The 19970-nt window shown below is 49.1% G+C and overlaps 1 protein-coding gene across 1 annotated transcript; it reads right to left on the bottom strand.

Moving 5' to 3' along the window:
• Positions 1–6419: 6419 nt before the first annotated feature.
• LOC145338691 (adiponectin-like) lies at positions 6420–12250 on the bottom strand. The gene is made up of 4 exons (XM_080183088.1): positions 12181–12250; positions 12002–12082; positions 10239–10326; positions 6420–7009 (listed from the first exon to the last, which is right to left on the bottom strand). The coding sequence occupies exons 1-4, from the start codon at positions 12196–12198 to the stop codon at positions 6609–6611; spliced, it is 588 nt and encodes a 195-aa protein (XP_080039214.1). The 5' UTR covers positions 12199–12250; the 3' UTR covers positions 6420–6608.
• Between the last annotated feature and the right edge of the window lie 7720 nt (positions 12251–19970).

Here is a 19970-nt window from a genome sequence, read left to right as displayed (position 1 = left end):
GGAGTCCAAGAGGCGTAGACAAAAGTCATAGGTAGAAGAAGGATTGGAATGAGGCACTCACTGAGTGTTAAAATGGGCGGTGCGGGCTTGTAGGGCCAAAGGGCCTGTTTCCTGTCCTGTGTTCTTTGTTCTTTGAGAGCTGCTGGATGCAATAGCTCACAACAGAACCGTGAAAAACCCAAAATACTGTACCTCCGCTGACTTTCCAATCAGAATTAGGAATAGGAATTAGGGATAGAATTAACTGCTACCCCCCACCCCACCACCCCCGAGAATGTTCGGGGCTCCTTTCCCCTACCCCGTCCCATTACCAAAGAATGATCAGGCCTCCCTTCCCCCCACCACACCTAGAGAATGATCGCCCCCCCCACCCCCCCACCACACCTAGAGAATGATCGCCCCCCCACCCCCCCACCACACCTAGAGAATGATCGCCCCCCCACCCCCCCCACCACACCTAGAGAATGATCGCCCCCCCCCCCCACCACACCTAGAGAATGATCGCCCCCCCCTCCCCACCACACCTAGAGAATGATCGGCCCCCCCCACCACACCTAGAGAATGATCGCCCCCCCCTCCCCACCACACCTAGAGAATGATCGGCCCCCCCCACCCCCCCACCACACCTAGAGAATGATCGCCCCCCCCCTCCCCTCCCACCACACCTAGAGAATGATCGCCCCCCCCCCCCCACCACCACACCTAGAGAATGATCGCCCCCCCCCTCCCCACCACACCTAGAGAATGATCGCCCCCCCCCTCCACCACCACACCCAGAGAATGATCGCCCCCCCCCACCACACCTAGAGAATGATCACCCCCCCCCTCCCCACCACACCTAGAGAATGATCGCCCCCCCCCCACCACACCTAGAGAATGATCGCCCCCCCCCACCACACCTAGAGAATGATCGCCCCCCCCCTCCACCACCACACCTAGAGAATGATCGCCCCCCCCCCACCACACCTAGAGAATGATCACCCCCCCCCTCCCCACCACACCTAGAGAATGATCGCCCCCCCCCCACCACACCTAGAGAATGATCGCCCCCCCCCCACCACACCTAGAGAATGATCGCCCCCCCCCACCACCACCACACCTAGAGAATGATCGGCCCCCCCCCCACCACACCTAGAGAATGATCGCCCCCCCCCCCCACCACACCTAGAGAATGATCGCCCCCCCCACCCCACCACACCTAGAGAATGATCGCCCCCCCCCCACCACACCTAGAGAATGATCGCACCCCGCCACCACACCTAGAGAATGATCGCCCCCCCCTCCACCACCACACCTAGAGAATGATCGCCCCCCCCCTCCACCACCACACCTAGAGAATGATCGGCCCCCCCTCCCCACCACCACACCTAGAGAATGATCGCCCCCCCTCCCCACCACCACACCTAGAGAATGATCGCCCCCCCACCCCCGCCACCACACCTAGAGAATGATCAGGCCAGAAGGAGTGGACTCAGAAACACGCCCATTTAGCCCCACTCTTTGCTTTCTGTTAGTTAACCAATCCTCTGTCCGTGCTAATACATTACCCGTAACACCATGCACCTTTACCACATCCACGGGTTCTCCATTGCCCACTGCACACGTAATGTTCTCGAAAATTAGACAAACATGACCTGTCCTTCATGAACCCATGCTGTGTCTTCCCAGTGGGACAATATGTCTCGCTATTTCTTGCCTGATGATAGATTCAAGCACTTTCCCTATTACAGGAGTTAAGTTAACCAGCCTGTGGTTACCTGCCTTTTGTCTACGTCCTTTTTTAAACAGCGGCGTCATATTTGGTGTTTTCCAATCTCTGGGAACCACCCCACAGAGTCCAGCAAGTTTTGGTAAAATTACCACGAGTGCATTTGCTATTTCCTCCAGCATCTATTTTCGTAACCCTGGGCTGCATTCCATCAGGGCCAGGAGACTTGTCTACTTTTAGCCCCCATTAGCTTGCCCAACACTCCCTCTTTTGTGATAATGATAGTTTCTAAGTCCTCACTTGACATTGCAAGAAGAAATAAGAATCCTCCAGTAGCAAGCAATAATAAACAAAAAATAACTTCACAAAGTAAGTCCAGAGTAAAGATTTAATAAAGAAACATGAACCATGCCCTGGGCCACTAATGCCTCCCCCCATTTCCCCATTGGTTTCCTACTTCTGCCAGATCAGCTGGTCAGCTGACCAATATGTTGCTGCTATTGGTACATTTTAACATTAGGGAAGAGGGGTTACTGAGTGACAGTGTCGGGGAGCTGGATTAACATCAGTAGAGATACAGTCAGTAACACAGGGTGCTGGGGAGAGAGGGGTTACTGAGTGACAGTGTGGGGGAGCTGGATTAACATCAGCAGAGATACAGTCAGTAACACAGGGTGCTGGGGAGAGAGGGGTTACTGAGTGACAATGTGAGGGAGCTGGATTAACATCAGTAGAGATACAGTCAGTAACACAGGGTGCTGGGGGGAGAGGGGTTACTGAGTGACAGTGTGAGGGAGCTGGATTAACATTAGTAGAGAGACAGTCAGTAACACAGAGTGCTGGGGGGAGAGGGGTTACTGAGCGACAGTGTGAGGGAGCTGGATTAATATCAGTAGAGATACAGTCAGTGACACAGGGTGCTGGGGAGAGAGGGGTTACTGAGTGACAGTGTGAGGGAGCTGGATTAACATCAGTAGAGATACAGTCAGTAACACAGGGTGCTGGGGGGAGAGGGGTTACTGAGTGACAGTGTGAGGAGCTGGATTAACATTAGTAAAGAGATACTGTCAGTAACACAGGGTACTGGGGGGAGAGGGCTTACTGTGTAACAGTGTGGGGGAGCTGGATTAACATCCGTAAAGAGATACAGTCAGTAACACAGGGTGCTGGGGGGAGAGGGGTTACTGAGTGACAGTGTGAGAGAGCTGGATTTACATTAATAGAGATACAGTCAGTAACACAGGGTGCTGGGGGGAGAGGGGTTACTGAGTGACAGTGTGAGGGAGCTGGATTAACATCAGTAGAGATACAGTCAGTAACACAGGGCTCAGACCCAAGGCCCTGGCGCTGCGATGCAACAGCACCACAGTGTCACCATGCTGCCCCATAACAATGGTTCCAACATAGACCTCAAATCTACAATCCTGAGACTAAGAGTCTCATAGCTCTACCAACTGAGCTTTTGCTTGGACTGACCTGTTCCTTTGTCTCCCCCAAGCAGATACAGAGGAAAATGCTCACAGACAGAGACACTAGCCAGGCACATTTGAGTGTAGCTTCATTCTGTACGTGATAGCCTTCTGGATACTAAACATAACTGGTTACCTTTGCTCCATTAGGGTTGCTCCAAGGCCTGTCTGACTAGTTTCACATTGCAAGGTGACTTCTTCATTGATGTACATCAGCTCCTGACCTCATTACAGCCTTAGTTCCAACATGGACAAAATGTCAGAGATAAAGTGAGAGTGACTGCCCTTGACATCATGGCAGCATTTGACTGAGTGTGGCATCAAGGAGCCCTAGCTCCTAACTGTGTCAATGGTTAGAATCATTCCTGGCACAAAGGAAAATGGTTGTAACGATTGGAGGTCAATTATCTCGGACATAGAACATAGAACACTACAGCACAAACAGGCCCTTCGGCCCACGAGTTGCGCTATCATATCCCTACCTACCAGGCCATAGAACTATCTATAACTCCCAATCCCATTAAATCCCATGTACTCATCCAGAAGTCTTTTAAAAGACCCCAGTGAGTTCGCCTCTACCATCACCGACAGCAGCCAATTCCATTCACTCACCACCCTCTGAGTGAAAAACTTACCCCTAACATCTCCTCTGTACTTGCTTCCCAGCACCTTAAACCTGTGTCCTCTCGTAGCGACCATTTCAGCCCTGGGAAATAGCCTCTGAGAATCCACCCTATCTATTCCTCTCAACATTTTATAAACCTCTATCAAGTCACCTCTCAACCTTCGTCTCTCCAGGGAGAAGAGCCCTAGCTCCCTCAACCTATCTTCATAAGGCATGCCTCCCAATCCAGGCAACATCCTTGTAGATCTCCTCTGCACCCTCTCAATAGCTTCCACATCCTTCCTGTAGTGAGGCGACCAGAACTGCACACAGTACTCCAAGTGGGATCTGACAAGGGTCTTGTAAAGTTGCAGCATTACCTCCCAACTTCTAAACTCAATCCCTCGATTAATGAAGGCTAGTACACCATACGCCTTCTTGACCACATCCTCCACCTGCGAGGCCGATTTAAGAGTCCTATGGACCCGGACCCCAAGATCCTTCTGCTCCTCAACACTGCTGAGACTCCTACCCTTGATATTGTACTACTGCATTCCATTGGACCTGCCAAAATGGACCACTACAATTTGTCCGCGTTGAAGTCCATCTGCCACTTCTCCGCCCTCATTGCAGAAGTTTCTCAGGGTCGTGACCGAGGTCAGACCATCTTCAGCTATTTCATTAATGAACTTCTTTCCATCATTACATCAGTGTGAGGATGTGAACTGATGACTGCACAGCATTCGGTATCATTCGCAAATCCTCGGACACTGTAGCAGTCCATGTCCAAATGCAGCAAGAAGTCCAAAGATGTGTTGATTGGCTCTGCTAAATCAGGGGGTTAACAGGGTAAATAAGCAGGGTTATGAGAATTGGGTGAGATTGTGATCAGTGCAGGCTCGATGGGCCGAAAGGCCTCTTTCTGCACTTTTGGGATTTTATGCAGTGAACAGTATCCCGGCTTGGGTTGACAAAGGGCAAGTTACATCCGCACTACACAAATGTCAGGCAGTGACCATCTCCAATACAAGGGGACCTGACCCCATCGTGCCTTGACATTCAATGGCATTACCATCACTGAAACCCTCATATTCAACATCCAGGGATTAGCATTGATCACTGAACTGGTCTAGCCATAGGAACACTGTGGCTTATCTGACTCACATTTAGATTATATTTTCATGGTACCTGCTAATGTGACTAATATCTGCTTACGTCACTCACTATAATGTTTCCCAAATATCTGCTTATGTGTCTTTCTGTTAGATTATGTTTCTCTGCTTCTGTGACTCACTATGAAAATTGTGTTTCACTCGCATCTCCTTCTGTGGCTATTAGATTGTGATTGCTTAGGTGAATATTAGATAGTGTTTGCTTAGTATCTGCTTAAAGACTTGCTGTGAGAGAATGTGTCCCTAGTTTCTGCTTTAGTGACTTGCATTTAGATTATGTTTTTCTAATATCTGCTCATGTGATTCAGTATTAAATTGTTTTTCCCTACTGTCTTCTTCTGTGACTATTACATTGCGTTTCCTAGGTACCTGCTCTTGTGACTTGCGATTGGATCATCTTTCGCCAGTTTATGCTGACTCACTATTAAATTGTGTTTTCATAGTATCTGCTTATGTGACTCACTATTCAATTCTGTTTCCCGAGTAGAACAGAATCCTACAGGGCAGAAGGAGGCCATTTGGCCCATCGAGTCTGCACCGACCACAATCCCACCTAGGCCCTTTCCCCACAACCCCATGCATTTGCCCTGGCTGGCTCTCCTGACACAAGGGGGCAATTTAGCATGACCAATCCACCTAACCCACGCATGTTTGTGGAGTGTGGGAGGAAAGTGGAGCAGCTGGAGGAAACTCATGCAGACACGGGGAGAGTGTGTAAACTCCACCCAGTCAATGACCCAAGCCAGGAATTGAACTCGGGCCCCTGGCGCTGTGAGGCAGCAGCGCTAACCTCTGTGCCACTGCGCCTCCTGTTATCTGCTTCTGTGACTCACTGTTAGATTGTTTCACTAGCATATTCTTCCGTGACTATTAGATTGTGTTTCCCTTGTATCTGCTTAGATGACTCGCTATTCCTGAATATCTGCTTCTGTCACTATTGCGATTGGAGTAGAGTAATTGTAAATTGGGAGGTAGGAAGTTAGAATTTGGTATTTGTAAAGTTGTAAAATGCTGGGGGGTGAGGGGGAGCATTGCAAGGTCCCATTAAAAGGTGGTTCTTTTTCTGTGCTTAGAGATTTAAAATGCAAGTACAAACCGGGAGCCCAAACTGAAACATTAGTATCAGGATGGGAAAATCTTGTGTTTTCCAAGCATCTGTCTGCATGATCCGCAATTCGATTATTGTTCCCCTGTATTTGCTAATGTGACTTGTGATTAGATTGTGTTTCCCTTGTATCTGCTTATATGCCTCACAACCCCACCTCTGTGAAATGCCTCTGGGTGGTTTATAATGTCAAAGGCTCTGTATAAATGCAAGTTTTGGTAATCAATGATGTATAGCAACACAGGATAGAACGCTGTTGCGGATTTCGATGGGGGGTGAGATACACAAATTGATGCTCAACAGATCTTTTCTTTATTGGTCCAGAATGAAAGTGATTGATATATAGTGAAGCATGAAGAAAATCCATATTCTCACATTCCTGCTGTTTACACTTTCACAACTTGTTTTATGAGGTGGCAAAGACCCAAACCAACATGACCTAGAGGGTGAGTGAGCCATTTCCAACTCCCAGCAGCGCAGATTGATAAAGGAGCAAAAGTGGTGGCTGGAGAGGAAAGAGAGAGTGAGTGCAGGCAGTGTGGAGGGGGCTTTAATCTGAGACCCGGTATCCAGTAAACTTTAAGGAGCCGGATTCACTCAGCAGGGACCCTTCCTCCAGCTCCACAAACACTTCATCGCCCTTGTTGAGGAAAAGGAGCTCGCTGCGCTCGGCTTGCTGACTGCTGCCCTCGGGGAGGGCACTGTGGATGCTGCTGAGCTTGTCACTGTTCTTCAAGATGGCAACGGTGGTCTTCACACCTGGAGCTGCGAGAGAGCTGTAGGTGAGGAAGTACACTCCAGCAATGGGGCAGGTGAAGACTCCGGATGTGCTGTTGTAGCCTTCCTCCCTGTTCAGATCAACCTGGTCGTACACAATGGGGACCCCCGTCGTGGCCACGTTACCCTCTGAGAGGGAGGCAGCGAAGAGCGCAGCATGGTGGTCATGAGCTTCTGCGAGAGAGAGGGGAGAAGATCAGAGGAGCTGTTTTATAATAACCGTGAGCAACAGAAGACAACAAAGACTGCGAAATGTGCACGGTTGCCAACCCTGCATTAATGCAATCCTGGAGTTTTACTCAACGAACTCAGACCCTCCAAACTCCTTCCACATTAATCTCCCAGATTTCACATCGCCAACTGGAAAGCAGAGAAATAAGCAAATGGTTGGGCAGCATTCAGGTTTGGGCTCACGGAACATTTGAGCCACACAAGTGCCAGGCAATGATCATCTCCACCTTGAGAAAATCTAACCTCTTGACGTTCAATGGCATTACCATTACTGAATCCGCCACTATCAACATCTTATGGGTTACCATTGACCTGAAACTGAACTGGTCCAGCCATATAAATCCTATAGCTACAAGCACAGCTCGGGGATTAGGTATTCTGCGGAGAACAACGCACCCCCTGACTCCCCAGAGTCTACGCACCATCTATAAGGATCAAGCCCTGAGTAGCCAAACATGAACTATAGTGGTTTCAGAATGCAGCACACCACCATTTTCTCAGGGGCAATTCGGAATGGGCAATAAATGCTGCCCAAGTCAGTGACACAGTAAGAAATCTCACAACCCCAGGTTAAAGGTTTATTTGCTAGCAAAATCCACTAGCTTTCAGAGCGCTGCCCCTTCGCCAGATAAGTCAGTGACACCACGGATGAATAAAATGGTCAGAACATGCTGACAGTGGGGTCTTTCTGAAACTTGAATGTTTTGCTTCATATCATTTGTAGAACCATTACGGATTAATAAAAGGACATTCGACCCATTGTGTCCATTCTGGCTCTCCGTAGATCAGTGTAGTCAGCTCCATTTCCCTGTTCTATCCCCATGGCCTTATTTATTCAAATTTCTACCCAGTTTCCATTTGTTCATCATCACTTTCTATTCTCTTTGTAGAAGTGTGATTTCCAGGTCATTTCTACTTGCTTTTGAAAAAGGTTCGGCCTTAAATTTCCCCTGCAAACCTTTGCCCAGCACTTTTAATCTGTATCCCCTAGTCATTGTATCATCAGCTGCCTCATTTAAGTTTGTTATAACCGTGTAACCCTCTCTCCTCAATCTCCTTTGCCTCAAGGAGAACAAACCCAGATTCTCCACACTAACCTTGTAGCTAAATTCCCTCATCCCTGGAACCATTCTGGTAAAATCTCCTCTGCACTCCCTGCTGCAACTGTTCAGGGCACTGGTGAGGCCGCAGCTGGAGTACTGTGTGCAGTTTTGGTCCCCGCATTTGCAGAAGGATATATTGGCCTTGGAAGGAGTACAGAGAAGGTCCACCAGGCTGATACCGGAGATGAGGGAGTTAGCTTATGAAGAGAGACTGAATAGACTGGGTCTGTACTTGTTGGAGTTTAGAAGGCTGAGGGGGGATCTTATAGAGATTTACAAGATATTGAAGGGGATGGATAGGGTAGAGGTAGAGAGATTCTTCCCGCTTAGAAAAGATAGCAGAACTAGAGGGCACAGCCTCAAGATAAGGGTGGGGCAGTTGAGATCAGAGTTGAGGAGGAACTTCTTCACTCAAAGGATGGTGAACCTCTGGAATTCTCTGCCCGTTGAAGTGGTGGAGGCTACCTCGCTGAATATATTTAAGTCACGAGTAGATAGGTTTCTGATAGACAGGGGAATTAAGGGTTATGGGGAGAAAGCGGGAAAGTGGAACTGATCCACTTCAGATCAGCCATGATCTTATTGAATGGCGGGGCAGGCTCGAAGGGCTAGATGGCCTACTCCTGCTCCTATTTCTTATGTTCTCCCTCACACTCCGTCACGCCAAGAATTGGATGCAACGCTCTAGTTATTAACCTAATCAAAGCTTTATGAGCATTCAGCATAACATCTCTGCTTTTGTACCCAGTAACTTTATTTAGGATGCCCGAGATCCTATTGGCTTTTCTTTCAATTTGAATGTGCGCATTCAGGACTTGTGCACATGCACTCCCAACCCTGTGGAACACCTGGATTACAAAGAAACTTACGTCAGACTCCTATTTATTCACTACAACTCAGCCCTCAACACCATTTTTCCTACAAAACTCATCTCCAAGCTCCGTAGCCTAGGGGCTCGGATCCTCCTTCTGCGACTGATCCTGGACTTCCTAACCCACAGGCAGCAATCAGTAAGATTAGGCCATGACATCTCGTCCACAATTATCTTCAAAACCGTGCCCCTGCAGAGCTGTGTCCTCAATCCCCTCCTCTGCTTCTGAAACACCTATGACTGTGGCCCGATTCCCCTCTAAATCGATTTTCAAGTTCGCTTTTGACACCACCGTAGTGGGTTGGATCTCAAACAATGATGAGACAGAGCGCAGGAAAGAGATAGAAAATCTGGTGAGCTGGTGTGACGACAATTATCTGTCCCTTAACGTCAGTGAAGTGAAGAAGAAAGTCATTATCTTCAGGAACTATAGCGGAGGACATGTCCCTGTCAACATCAATGGGGAAGAAGTGGAAATTGTCGAGAGCTTCAATACCTAGGTGTCCAGAACACCAACAGCCTGCCCTGGTCCCACCATGCTGACACTACGGTTAAGAAGGCTAAGGAAATTTGGCATACCCACTATGACTCTCTCCAACTTTTACAGATGCACCATAGAAAGCATCCTTTCGAGATGTATCACAGTTTGGTATGGAACCTGCTCTGACCAAGACTGGTGGAAGGTTATCTAGGACTGCAATGGGATCTTGATCCATTGGGCCAGTGGGCCGATGAATGGCGGATGGAGTTTAGTTTAGGTAAATGCGAGGTGATGCATTTTGGTGGATCGAACCAGGGCAGGACTTACTCAGCTCATGGTAGGTCAGTGGGGAGAGTTGTAGAACAAAAAAATCTAGGGGTACAGGTTCTTAGCACTGTTGCTTCACAGCGCCAGGGCCCTGAGTTCGATTCCCAGCTAAGGTCCACTGTCTGTGCAGAATTTGCACATTCTCCCCATGTCTGCATGGGTGTGCTCCAGTTTCCTCCCACTGTTGGAAAGACGTGCTGGTCAGGTGTATTGGTCATGCTAAATTCTCCCTTAGTGTACCCAAACAGAGTGTGGCGACTAGGGGATTTTCACAGTAACTTTATTACGGTGTTAATATAAGCCTACTTGTGACACTAAGAAATAAACTTCAAAAAAAACACAAGTTCCAGTTTCCTTTTGCTGAGTACGCGATTCACTTCTCTGACTTACCCTCATGTTCATGTTCTTCCAAAGCAACAATCCTTTCCTTCAAATTGTCCAGGATTTCCCAAATATTATCATGCTGCTCCTTCCCATGCTATGCAGACAGAAAACAAATCATCTGCTAGAAACACCTTCTCCATGGATTCATATACGATCAAGCATTTATTTTAGGATAAGCACAGCACAGGTGAGATACAGACTAAATCTCCCTCTACACTGTCCCCCATCAAACACTCCCAGGACAGGTACAGCACGGGGTTAGATACAGAGTAAAGCTCCCTCTGCACTGTCCCCCATCAAACACTCCCAGGTACAGCACGGGATTAGATACAGAGTAAAGCTCCCTCTACACTGTCCCTCCATCAAACACTCCCAGGACAGATACAGCACAGGGTTAGATACAGAGTAAAGCTCCCTCTACACTGTCCCCCATCAAACACTCCCAGGACAGGTACAGCACGGGGTTAGATACAGAGTAAAGCTCCCCCTACACTGTCCCCATCAAACACTCCCAGGACAGGTACAGCACGGGGTTAGATACAGAGTAAAGCTCCCCCTATACTGTCCCCCATCAAACACTCCCAGGACAGGTACAGCACGGGGTTAGATACAGAGTAAAGCTCCCCCTACACTGTCCTCCATCAAACACTCCCAGGACAGGTACAGCACGGGGTTAGATACAGAGTAAAGCTCCCTCTACACTGTCCCCCATCAAACACTCCCAGAACAGGTACAGCACGGAGTTAGATACAGAGTAAAGCTCCCTCTACACTGTCCCCCATCAAACACTCCCAGGATAGGTACAGCACGGGGTTAGATACAGAGTAAAGCTCCCTCTACACTGTCCGCCATCAAACACTCCCAGGACAGGTACAGCACGGGGTTAGATACAGAGTAAAGCTCCCTCTACACTGTCCCCATCAAACACTCCCAGGACAGGTACAGCACGGGGTTAGATACAGAGTAAAGCTCCCCCTACACTGTCCCCATCAAACACTCCCAGGACAGGTACAGCACGGGGTTAGATACAGAGTAAAGCTCCCTCTACACTGTCCCCCCATCAAACACTCCCAGGACAGGTACAGCACGGGGTTAGATACAGAGTAAAGCTCCCTCTACACTGTCCCCCATCAAACACTCCCAGGACAGGTACAGCACGGGGTTAGATACAGAGTAAAGCTCCCTCTACACTGTCCCCCATCAAACACTCCCAGGATAGGTACAGCACGGGGTTAGATACAGAGTAAAGCTCCCTCTACACTGTCCGCCATCAAACACTCCCAGGACAGGTACAGCACGGGGTTAGATACAGAGTAAAGCTCCCTCTACACTGTCCCCCCTTCAAACACTCCCAGGACAGGTACAGCACGGGGTTAGATACAGAGTAAAGCTCCCTCTACACTGTCCCCCCTTCAAACACTCCCAGGACAGGTACAGCACGGGGTTAGATACAGAGTAAAGCTCCCTCTACACTGTCCCCATCAAACACTCCCAGGACAGGTACAGCACGGGGTTAGATACAGAGTAAAGCTCCCCCTACACTGTCCCCCATCAAACACTCCCAGGACAGGTACAGCACGGGGTTAGATACAGAGTAAAGCTCCCTCTACACTGTCCCCCATCAAACACTCCCAGAACAGGTACAGCACGGGGTTAGATACAGAGTAAAGCTCCCTCTACACTGTCCCCCATCAAACACTCAAGGCGTAAACCCTATTGAGTGTTGGGGTGAAACTGAGTTTTCTGACGAGCCAATTTGGAAAGCTTACCTTGGCAAATTTGTGCGACATGAAAGCCCCGACATTTGAGCGAGTCAAACATTGGACGATACTGAGGAACAGCAGCACCTCCTGTGACACAAAAGAAAGGAAATATGGAACACTGTTCCAATCAGGGCTGTGGAATAGTTTTCCCAAGGAATTGGTGTTTGAACTGAAAGTTTACTCACTTTTCCACAGGAAAACATGTCAATGGGCGTGGGATTCCCTCCTCAGTCAGATATCACTCTCCACCCTTCTCCCCTTGTCTGGAATGCAACTCACCTTCCCTCCCTGCTCCTTTTATACCAGATCGAAGGGGTGGAGTCTGGGAACTTCTGTCTGCGGTTTGCAGCAGTTTAATTCCAGTAAATCACTCAGGACAGCATCTGACACACTGGGACACTGTCACAGGCTGCAACACTCAGTGAGGACAGTGTGTGACACACTGGGACACTGTCACAGGCTGCAACACTCAGTGAGGACAGTGTGTGACACACTGGGACACTGTCACACGCTGTGACACTCAGTGAGGGCAGTGTGTGATACACTGGGACACTGTCACACGCTGTGACACTCAGTGAGGACAGTGTGTGACACACTGGGACACTGTCACACGCTGTGACACTCAGTGAGGACAGTGTGTGACACACTGGGACACTGTCACACGCTGTGACACTCAGTGAGGACAGTGTGTGACACACTGGGACACTGTCACACGCTGTGACACTCAGCGAGGACAGTGTGTGACACACTGGGACACTGTCACACACTGTGACACTCAGCGAGGACAGTGTGTGATACACTGGGACACTGTCACACACTGTGACACTCAGTGAGGACAGTGTGTGATACACTGGGACACTGTCACACACTGTGACACTCAGTGAGGGCAGTGTGTGACACACTGGGACACTGTCACACACTGTGACACTCAGTGAGGGCAGTGTGTGACACACTGGGACACTGTCACACACTGTGACACTCAGTGAGGACAGTGTGTGACGCACTGGGACACTGTCACACACTGTGACACTCAGTGAGGGCAGTGTGTGACACACTGGGACACTGTCACACACTGTGACACTCAGTGAGGGCAGTGTGTGACACACTGGGACACTGTCACACACTGTGACACTCAGTGAGGACAGTGTGTGACGCACTGGGACACTGTCACACACTGTGACACTCAGTGAGGGCAGTGTGTGACACACTGGGACACTGTCACACACTGTGACACTCAGTGAGGGCAGTGTGTGACACACTGGGACACTGTCACACACTGTGACACTCAGTGAGGGCAGTGTGTGACACACTGGGACACTGTCACACTCTGTGACACTCAGCGAGGGCAGTGTGTGACGCACTGGGACACTGTCACACACTGTGACACTCAGGGAGGGCAGTGTGTGACACACTGGGACACTGTCACACACTGTGACACTCAGGGAGGGCAGTGTGTGATACACTGGGACACTGTCACACGCTGTGACACTCAGTGAGGACAGTGTGTGACGCACTGGGACACTGTCACACACTGTGACACTCAGTGAGGACAGTGTGTGACGCACTGGGACACTGTCACACACTGTGACACTCAGTGAGGACAGTGTGTGACGCACTGGGACACTGTCACACACTGTGACACTCAGTGAGGGCAGTGTGTGACACACTGGGACACTGTCACACACTGTGACACTCAGGGAGGACAGTGTGTGACACACTGGAACACTGTCACACGCTGTGACACTCAGTGAGGACAGTGTGTGACGCACTGGGACACTGTCACACGCTGTGGCACTCAGTGTGGGCAGTGTGTGACGCACTGGGACACTGTCACACACTGTGACACTCAGTGAGGGCAGTGTGTGACACACTGGGACACTGTCACACACTGTGACACTCAGTGAGGGCAGTGTGTGACACACTGGGACACTGTCACACACTGTGACACTCAGTGAGGGCAGTGTGTGACACACTGGGACACTGTCACACACTGTGACACTCAGTGAGATCAGTATGTGACACACTGGGACACTGTCACACACTGTGACACTCAGTGAGGGCAGTGTGTGACACACTGGGACACTGTCACACTCTGTGACACTCAGTGAGATCAGTATGTGACACACTGGGACACTGTCACACACTGTGACACTCAGTGAGGGCAGTGTGTGACACACTGGGACACTGTCACACACTGTGACACTCAGTGAGGACAGTGTGTGACACACTGGGACACTGTCACACACTGTGACACTCAGTGAGGACAGTGTGTGACGCACTGGGACACTGTCACACACTGTGACACTCAGTGAGATCAGTATGTGACACACTGGGACACTGTCACACGCTGTGACACTCAGTGAGGGCAGTGTGTGAATACCCTCGCCAGCAGGATCTGGGTGCCTGTCCGGGTATCCCATCTGGGCCGGTCGCTTTACGTGGGTTAACTTTCAAGAAAGCCAATCTGACCTCAGGTTCCAGTTTGACTGAGACTTCCGAGGCAGTCTCTCACTCGCCTCTTCCTCAAAACAAGCGTTGAGTCCACTGGGGAGGATTGCATTGTTGCCAGTGATTCTACTTGTCTTCACCTAGTAGCCTGTCATATGGTGTGGACCTTTCCATAATCGGTGGGTGTTCATGTGGCTAGCCTCGGACCCTATCATGGTCTGGTATTATCTCTTGGCATCTTTGGTTGTTCTCTGTCGATTGTATCGGTGTGTGTTCAAATTCTGAGCACCACGCCACCAATTCCATTCCCTCCCCATTGATTCCATCGCTCGGTACTCGACTGTCTGAGGGCTTCCTGACCCTGAGTCGCACTTCTGATCTTTCACTCCTGACTCAGAGCAGTTCTGTCCTCGGAACTATCCGTAATGAAATCCTCAATTATGTTTCTGTCACCTCTGCTCTCACACTGATGGTCCTCGCGTTTGTGTCAAAGCCACCTTCCCGTCTCGATACACAGCCCGGGAGTTTACTCCATCCATTGAGGGTGACTGAGGTCTGGATTTACAGCTGGTCTCGCTGCTCAGGTCTCCTCTCCACTCCACCCTGACCCCCTCCGTCGACAACCATCACCACCTGAGTTGCTATCGAAGAGGAAGGACGCTCATCCTGTGAAAACCCTGGACTTGGCTGGTGTCAGACCTTCCCATCCCCATTCCCGCGAGCTGGGGAATCAATGTCTCATTGCCCTACCGTCACTGAATGGCCTCAGAGGAGAAGCAGTCAGCACCTTGAGCCTGTCCCTTCACCCAGTCACATCTTGACTGTTAGAGTAAAGTGAAGTTAGTAAAAGGAAAGTCAAATTTAATTATTAGTGTCACAAGTGAGGCTTATATTAACACTGCAATGAAGTTACTGTGAAATCCCCCTGGTCGCCACACTTCGGCGCCTGTTTGGGTCAATGCCTCTAACCAGCACGTCTTTCAGAATGTGGGAGGAGCACCCAGAGGAAACCCACGCGGACACGGGGAGGATGTGCAAACTCCACACAGCCAGTGAGCCAAAGCGGGAGTCAAACCCGGGTCCCTGGCGCTGTGAGGCAGCAGTGCTAACCACTGTAGCTGAGTTGCAACACAACTCTCCTCGCCCTACACTCAGCCCTGGATGATAAAGGTACCTATGTCAGACTCCTGTTTATTGACGGCAGCTTAGCATTTAACACCATTATTCCTACGAGACCAATATCCAAACTCCTTAGCCTGGGGCTCAGCTCTTCCCTCTGCAATTGAATCCTAGACTTCCTAACCCACAGATCAAAATCAGTAAGGATAGGCAACAACATCTCCTCCACGATGCCCCTGTCTACATCAATGGGGACAGAGTAGAAATGGTCAAAAGCTTCAGGTTTTTAGGGGTCCTTTAGGAGTATGTAAGGAGCTTGAGGGCACAGCCTTGTGAGGCATTGGTGTTGAGGATGATCTTTTGGTTTGATTTGATTTGATTTATTATTGCCACATGTATGCAGTGAAAGTATTGTTTCTTGAGCGCTATACAGGCAAAGCATACCGTTTGTAGAGAAGGAGATGAGAGAGTGCAGAATGTAGTGTTACAGTCGTAGCTAGGGTGTAGAGAAAGATCAGTTCAGAAGTCTGATGGTAACAGGGAAGAAGCTGTCCAGATCACCAACAAACTGTCCTGGTCCCCCCATGCTGACACTACAGTCAATAAAGCCCACCAACGCCTGTACTTTCTCAGAAGACGAAGGAAATTTGGCATCTCAGCTATGACTGTCAGCAACTTTTACAGATGCACCATAGAAAGCATTCTTTCTGGTCTATATCACAGCTTAGTATGGGCTCCTGCTCTGCCCAAGACCGCAAGGAACCACAAAAGATAGTGAATGTAGCCCAATCCATCACGCAAACCATTGACTCTGTCTACACTTCCCGCTGCAAAGCAGCCAGCATAATCAAGGACCCCACGCATCCCGAACACTCTCCTTTCCACCTTCTTCCGCTGGGAAAAAGATACAAAAGTCTGAGGTCGTGTATCAACCGACTCGAGAACAGCTTCTTCCCTGCTGCTGTCAGACTTCTGAATGGATCTTTCTCTACACCCAAGCTATGACTGTATCACTACATTCTGCACTCACTCGTTTCCTTCTCTATGAATGGTATGCTTTGCCTGTATAGCGCGCAGGAAACAATACTTTCACTAATACGTGTGACAATAATAAATCAAATCAAATCAAAAGATCATCCTCAACACCAGTGTCCCAAAAGACTGTGTCCTCAGCCCCTTACTATCCTCCTTATATTCTTATGACTGTGTGGCCAAATTCCCCTACGACTCAATTTTCAAGTTTGCTGGTGCCGTAGTGGGTCAGATCTCAAACAATAATGAGACGGAGTGAAGCAATGAGATAGATAATCGAGCGAACTGGTGTGACGACAATAATCTCTCCCCCAGTGTCAACAAAACAAAGGAGAACTTCAGGAAGCATAGTGGAGAACATGCCCTAGTCCACATCAGTGGGGACAAAGTAGAAATGGGGAAGAGCTTCATGTTTTTAGATGTCCAGATCACCAACAGCCTATCCTGGTCCTTCCATGCAGACGCTACAGTTAAGAAAGCCCGCCAATACCTCTACTTTCTCAGTAAGAAGTCTCACAACACCAGGTTAAAGTCCAACAGGTTGATTTGGGGTCATGAACATTCAAAAGTGCTCCTTCATCAGGTGCAGAAGGAGCAGTGCTCCGAAAGCTCCTGATTCCAAATAAATCTGTTGGACTTCAGTCTCGTGTTGTGAGACTGTGCCCACCACAGTCCAATGCTAGCATCTTAACTTCATGTCTACTTTCTCAGGAGACTAAGGAAATTTGCCATGTCCGCTGCAACTCTCACCAACTTCTACAGCTGCACCATAGAAAGCATTCTTTCTGGTTGTATCACAGCTTGGTGTGGGCTCCTGCTCTGCCCAAGATTGCAAGAAACTACAAAGGATCACGAATGAAGCCCAGTCCATCACTCAACCAGCCTCCCATCAACTGACTCTGTCTACACTTTCCCACTACCTCGGCAAAGCAATCAGCATAATCAAGGACCCCATGCACCCCGGATATACTCTCTTCCACTGGGAAAAAGATACAAAAGTCTGAGATCACTTACCAATCGACTCAAAAACAACTTTTTCTCTGCTGCCGTCTGACTTTTGGATGGACCTACCTGGCATTAAGTTGATGTTTCTCTACACCCTGTAACACTATATTCTGCACTCTCTCATTTCCTTCCTTATGTACAGTATGCTTTGTCTGTACAGCACGCAAGAAACAATACTTTACACTGTGTACTAATACACGTGACAATCGTAAACCAAATCAGGCTTTGGGGAGTCAGGAGGTTAATTACTCACTGCAGAATTCCTAGCCTTTCCCCCATTCTGGTATTTACATGACTGGTCCACTGTGGGCAGTTTTGGTCACTGCATTTGTGTAAGGATATATTGGCCTTGGAGGGAGTGCAGAGAAGGTTCACCGGGCTGATACCGGAGATGAGGGGGTTAGACTATGAAGAGAGATTGAATAGACTGGGTCTGTACTCGTTGGAGTTTAGAAGGATGAGGGGGGATCTTATAGAGACGTATAAGATAATGAAGGGGCTGGATAGGGTAGAGGTAGAGAGATTCTTCCCGCTTAGAAAGGATAGCAGAACTAGAGGGCACAGCCTCAAGATAACGGGTGGGCAGTTTAGATCAGAGTTGAGGAGGAACTTCTTCACTCAAAGGGTGGTGAATCTCTGGAATTCTCTGCCCGTTGAAGTGGTGGAGGCTACCTCGCTAAATATATTTAAGTCACGGTTAGATAGATTTCTGATAGACAAGGGAATTAAGAGTTATGGGGAAAAAGCAGGAAAGTGGAACTGATCCACTTCAGATCAGCCATGATCTTATTGAATGGCGGGGCAGGCTCGAAGGGCTAGATGGCCTACTCCTGCTCCTATTTCTTATGTTCTTATGTCCAGTTCAGTTTGTGGTCAGTGGTAATCCTCAGGATGCCCATATACTGATATATATAGTGATATATATATGTATGTATTTATATAGATTCATATTATCTGTCTACATATATATATTTGTGTAGTCTGTATATCCTCTCCCACCATTAACTACTGGTCCATTTCTCACACACCAACTATTACTTCATGAGTATTCCTGGATTAGAAATGAGGTTCAAAGGTTCAACCTCTGTCTTCTTATCCCCTGCAGGTGCGTGTCCCAAATGTTGTAAGGAACATTGTGAGAAACGTTAGCCTGTTTAACGTCACAACCAGGAAGTGTTGGGACACCTGGAAAACTCCCACAAACACACAGAAAGAAGTCAGTCACATTCTTCAGCCGATCATATTTCCCATGTCTCCAGGAACAAGGCCGTCGACACAACACTGGTTTCGAATTGAGGTCAGGTGGATGATTTGTGTAATTGGAGCGTCTCTCTGTGTGACAAGAAGCTGGTATTGAGAAGCTAAAGTCCCCCCGGGCAAGGCAATGGGAGGGAGAGAGTCGGGAAGAGTACAGACAACTGATTGAAAGCACTCGGAGTATCACTATCAGGTTGTGAGGGGTATTTGGAGAATGACTCCGTGTCACACTGCAGAACCAGCCATCAGTGGGTCTCACTGGGTTTGAGACCCCACTCAACACCAGAATCCAAACTCAGTTCCAGCAATGAGTCAGCGTAACACGGTCAGAGAGTCAGTCTCATGGGAGCTCTGCACTGTCGGGGAGTCAGTAAGGGGCAGGGCATTGTAGAGGGCCATTACTGAGGGAGCGCCGCACCTACAGAGGGTCAATATAGAGGGAGTGCCGCACTGTCAGTGGGTTATTACTGAGGGTGCACCGCGCTGTCAGAGGGCCAGTGCTGAAGGAGTGCTGTACTGATGGTGGGTCAGTACTCGGGGAACACTGCACTTCCAGGGTTAGTACTGAGGGAGCTCTGTACTGCGGAGTGTCAGTACTGAGGGAGCGCCACATTTTTGGACGGTCAGCGCTGAGGGGGTGTTTCTGAACCCCATTCTCCCGATTTTTCCTCCATAACCCTTGATCCCTTTCGAATCACAGAATATTTGCAGTACAGAAGGAGGCCATTTGGCCCATCGAGCCTGCGCTGACAACAACTCCACACGGGCCCTATCCCCGTATCCCCACTTATTCACTAATCCCCCTGACATTCCCCCGAACACTCAGGAGCAATTTAGCGTAGCCAATCAACCTAACACATTTTTGGACTGTGGGAGGAAACCGGAGCGCATGGAGGAAACCCATTTTGCTAAACAAGAACCTATCTATCTCTGTCTTAAATGTACTCAAAGACCTGGCCTCCCCGACCTTCTGTGGCAAAGAGTTTCGTAGATTCGCCAACTGGCTGCAGAAATTCCTCCTCAGTTCAGTTCTCAAGGGTCCCTTTACCCTAAGGCTGTGCCCCTGGATTCTAATCTCTCCTACTAATCTTCCCCGTGTTCACCCTATTAAGTC

Source organism: Carcharhinus amblyrhynchos, unplaced genomic scaffold (genome assembly GCF_965287045.1).
Source record: "Carcharhinus amblyrhynchos unplaced genomic scaffold, sCarAmb.v2.hapA chromosome_140, whole genome shotgun sequence".
NCBI lineage: Eukaryota > Metazoa > Chordata > Chondrichthyes > Carcharhiniformes > Carcharhinidae > Carcharhinus > Carcharhinus amblyrhynchos.
Note: the sequence above shows the minus strand (reverse complement) of the source record. Positions and strands in the feature narration are given on the sequence as shown.

Coding starts and splice junctions, on each gene's coding strand:
- LOC145338691 (XM_080183088.1), bottom strand. Junction 10,327..12,001: donor TGTCGCACAAATTTGCCAAG/GTAAGCTTTCCA, acceptor CTGTCTGCATAG/CATGGGAAGGAGCAGCATGA. Junction 7,010..10,238: donor GGAAGAACATGAACATGAGG/GTAAGTCAGAGA, acceptor TCTCTCTCGCAG/AAGCTCATGACCACCATGCT.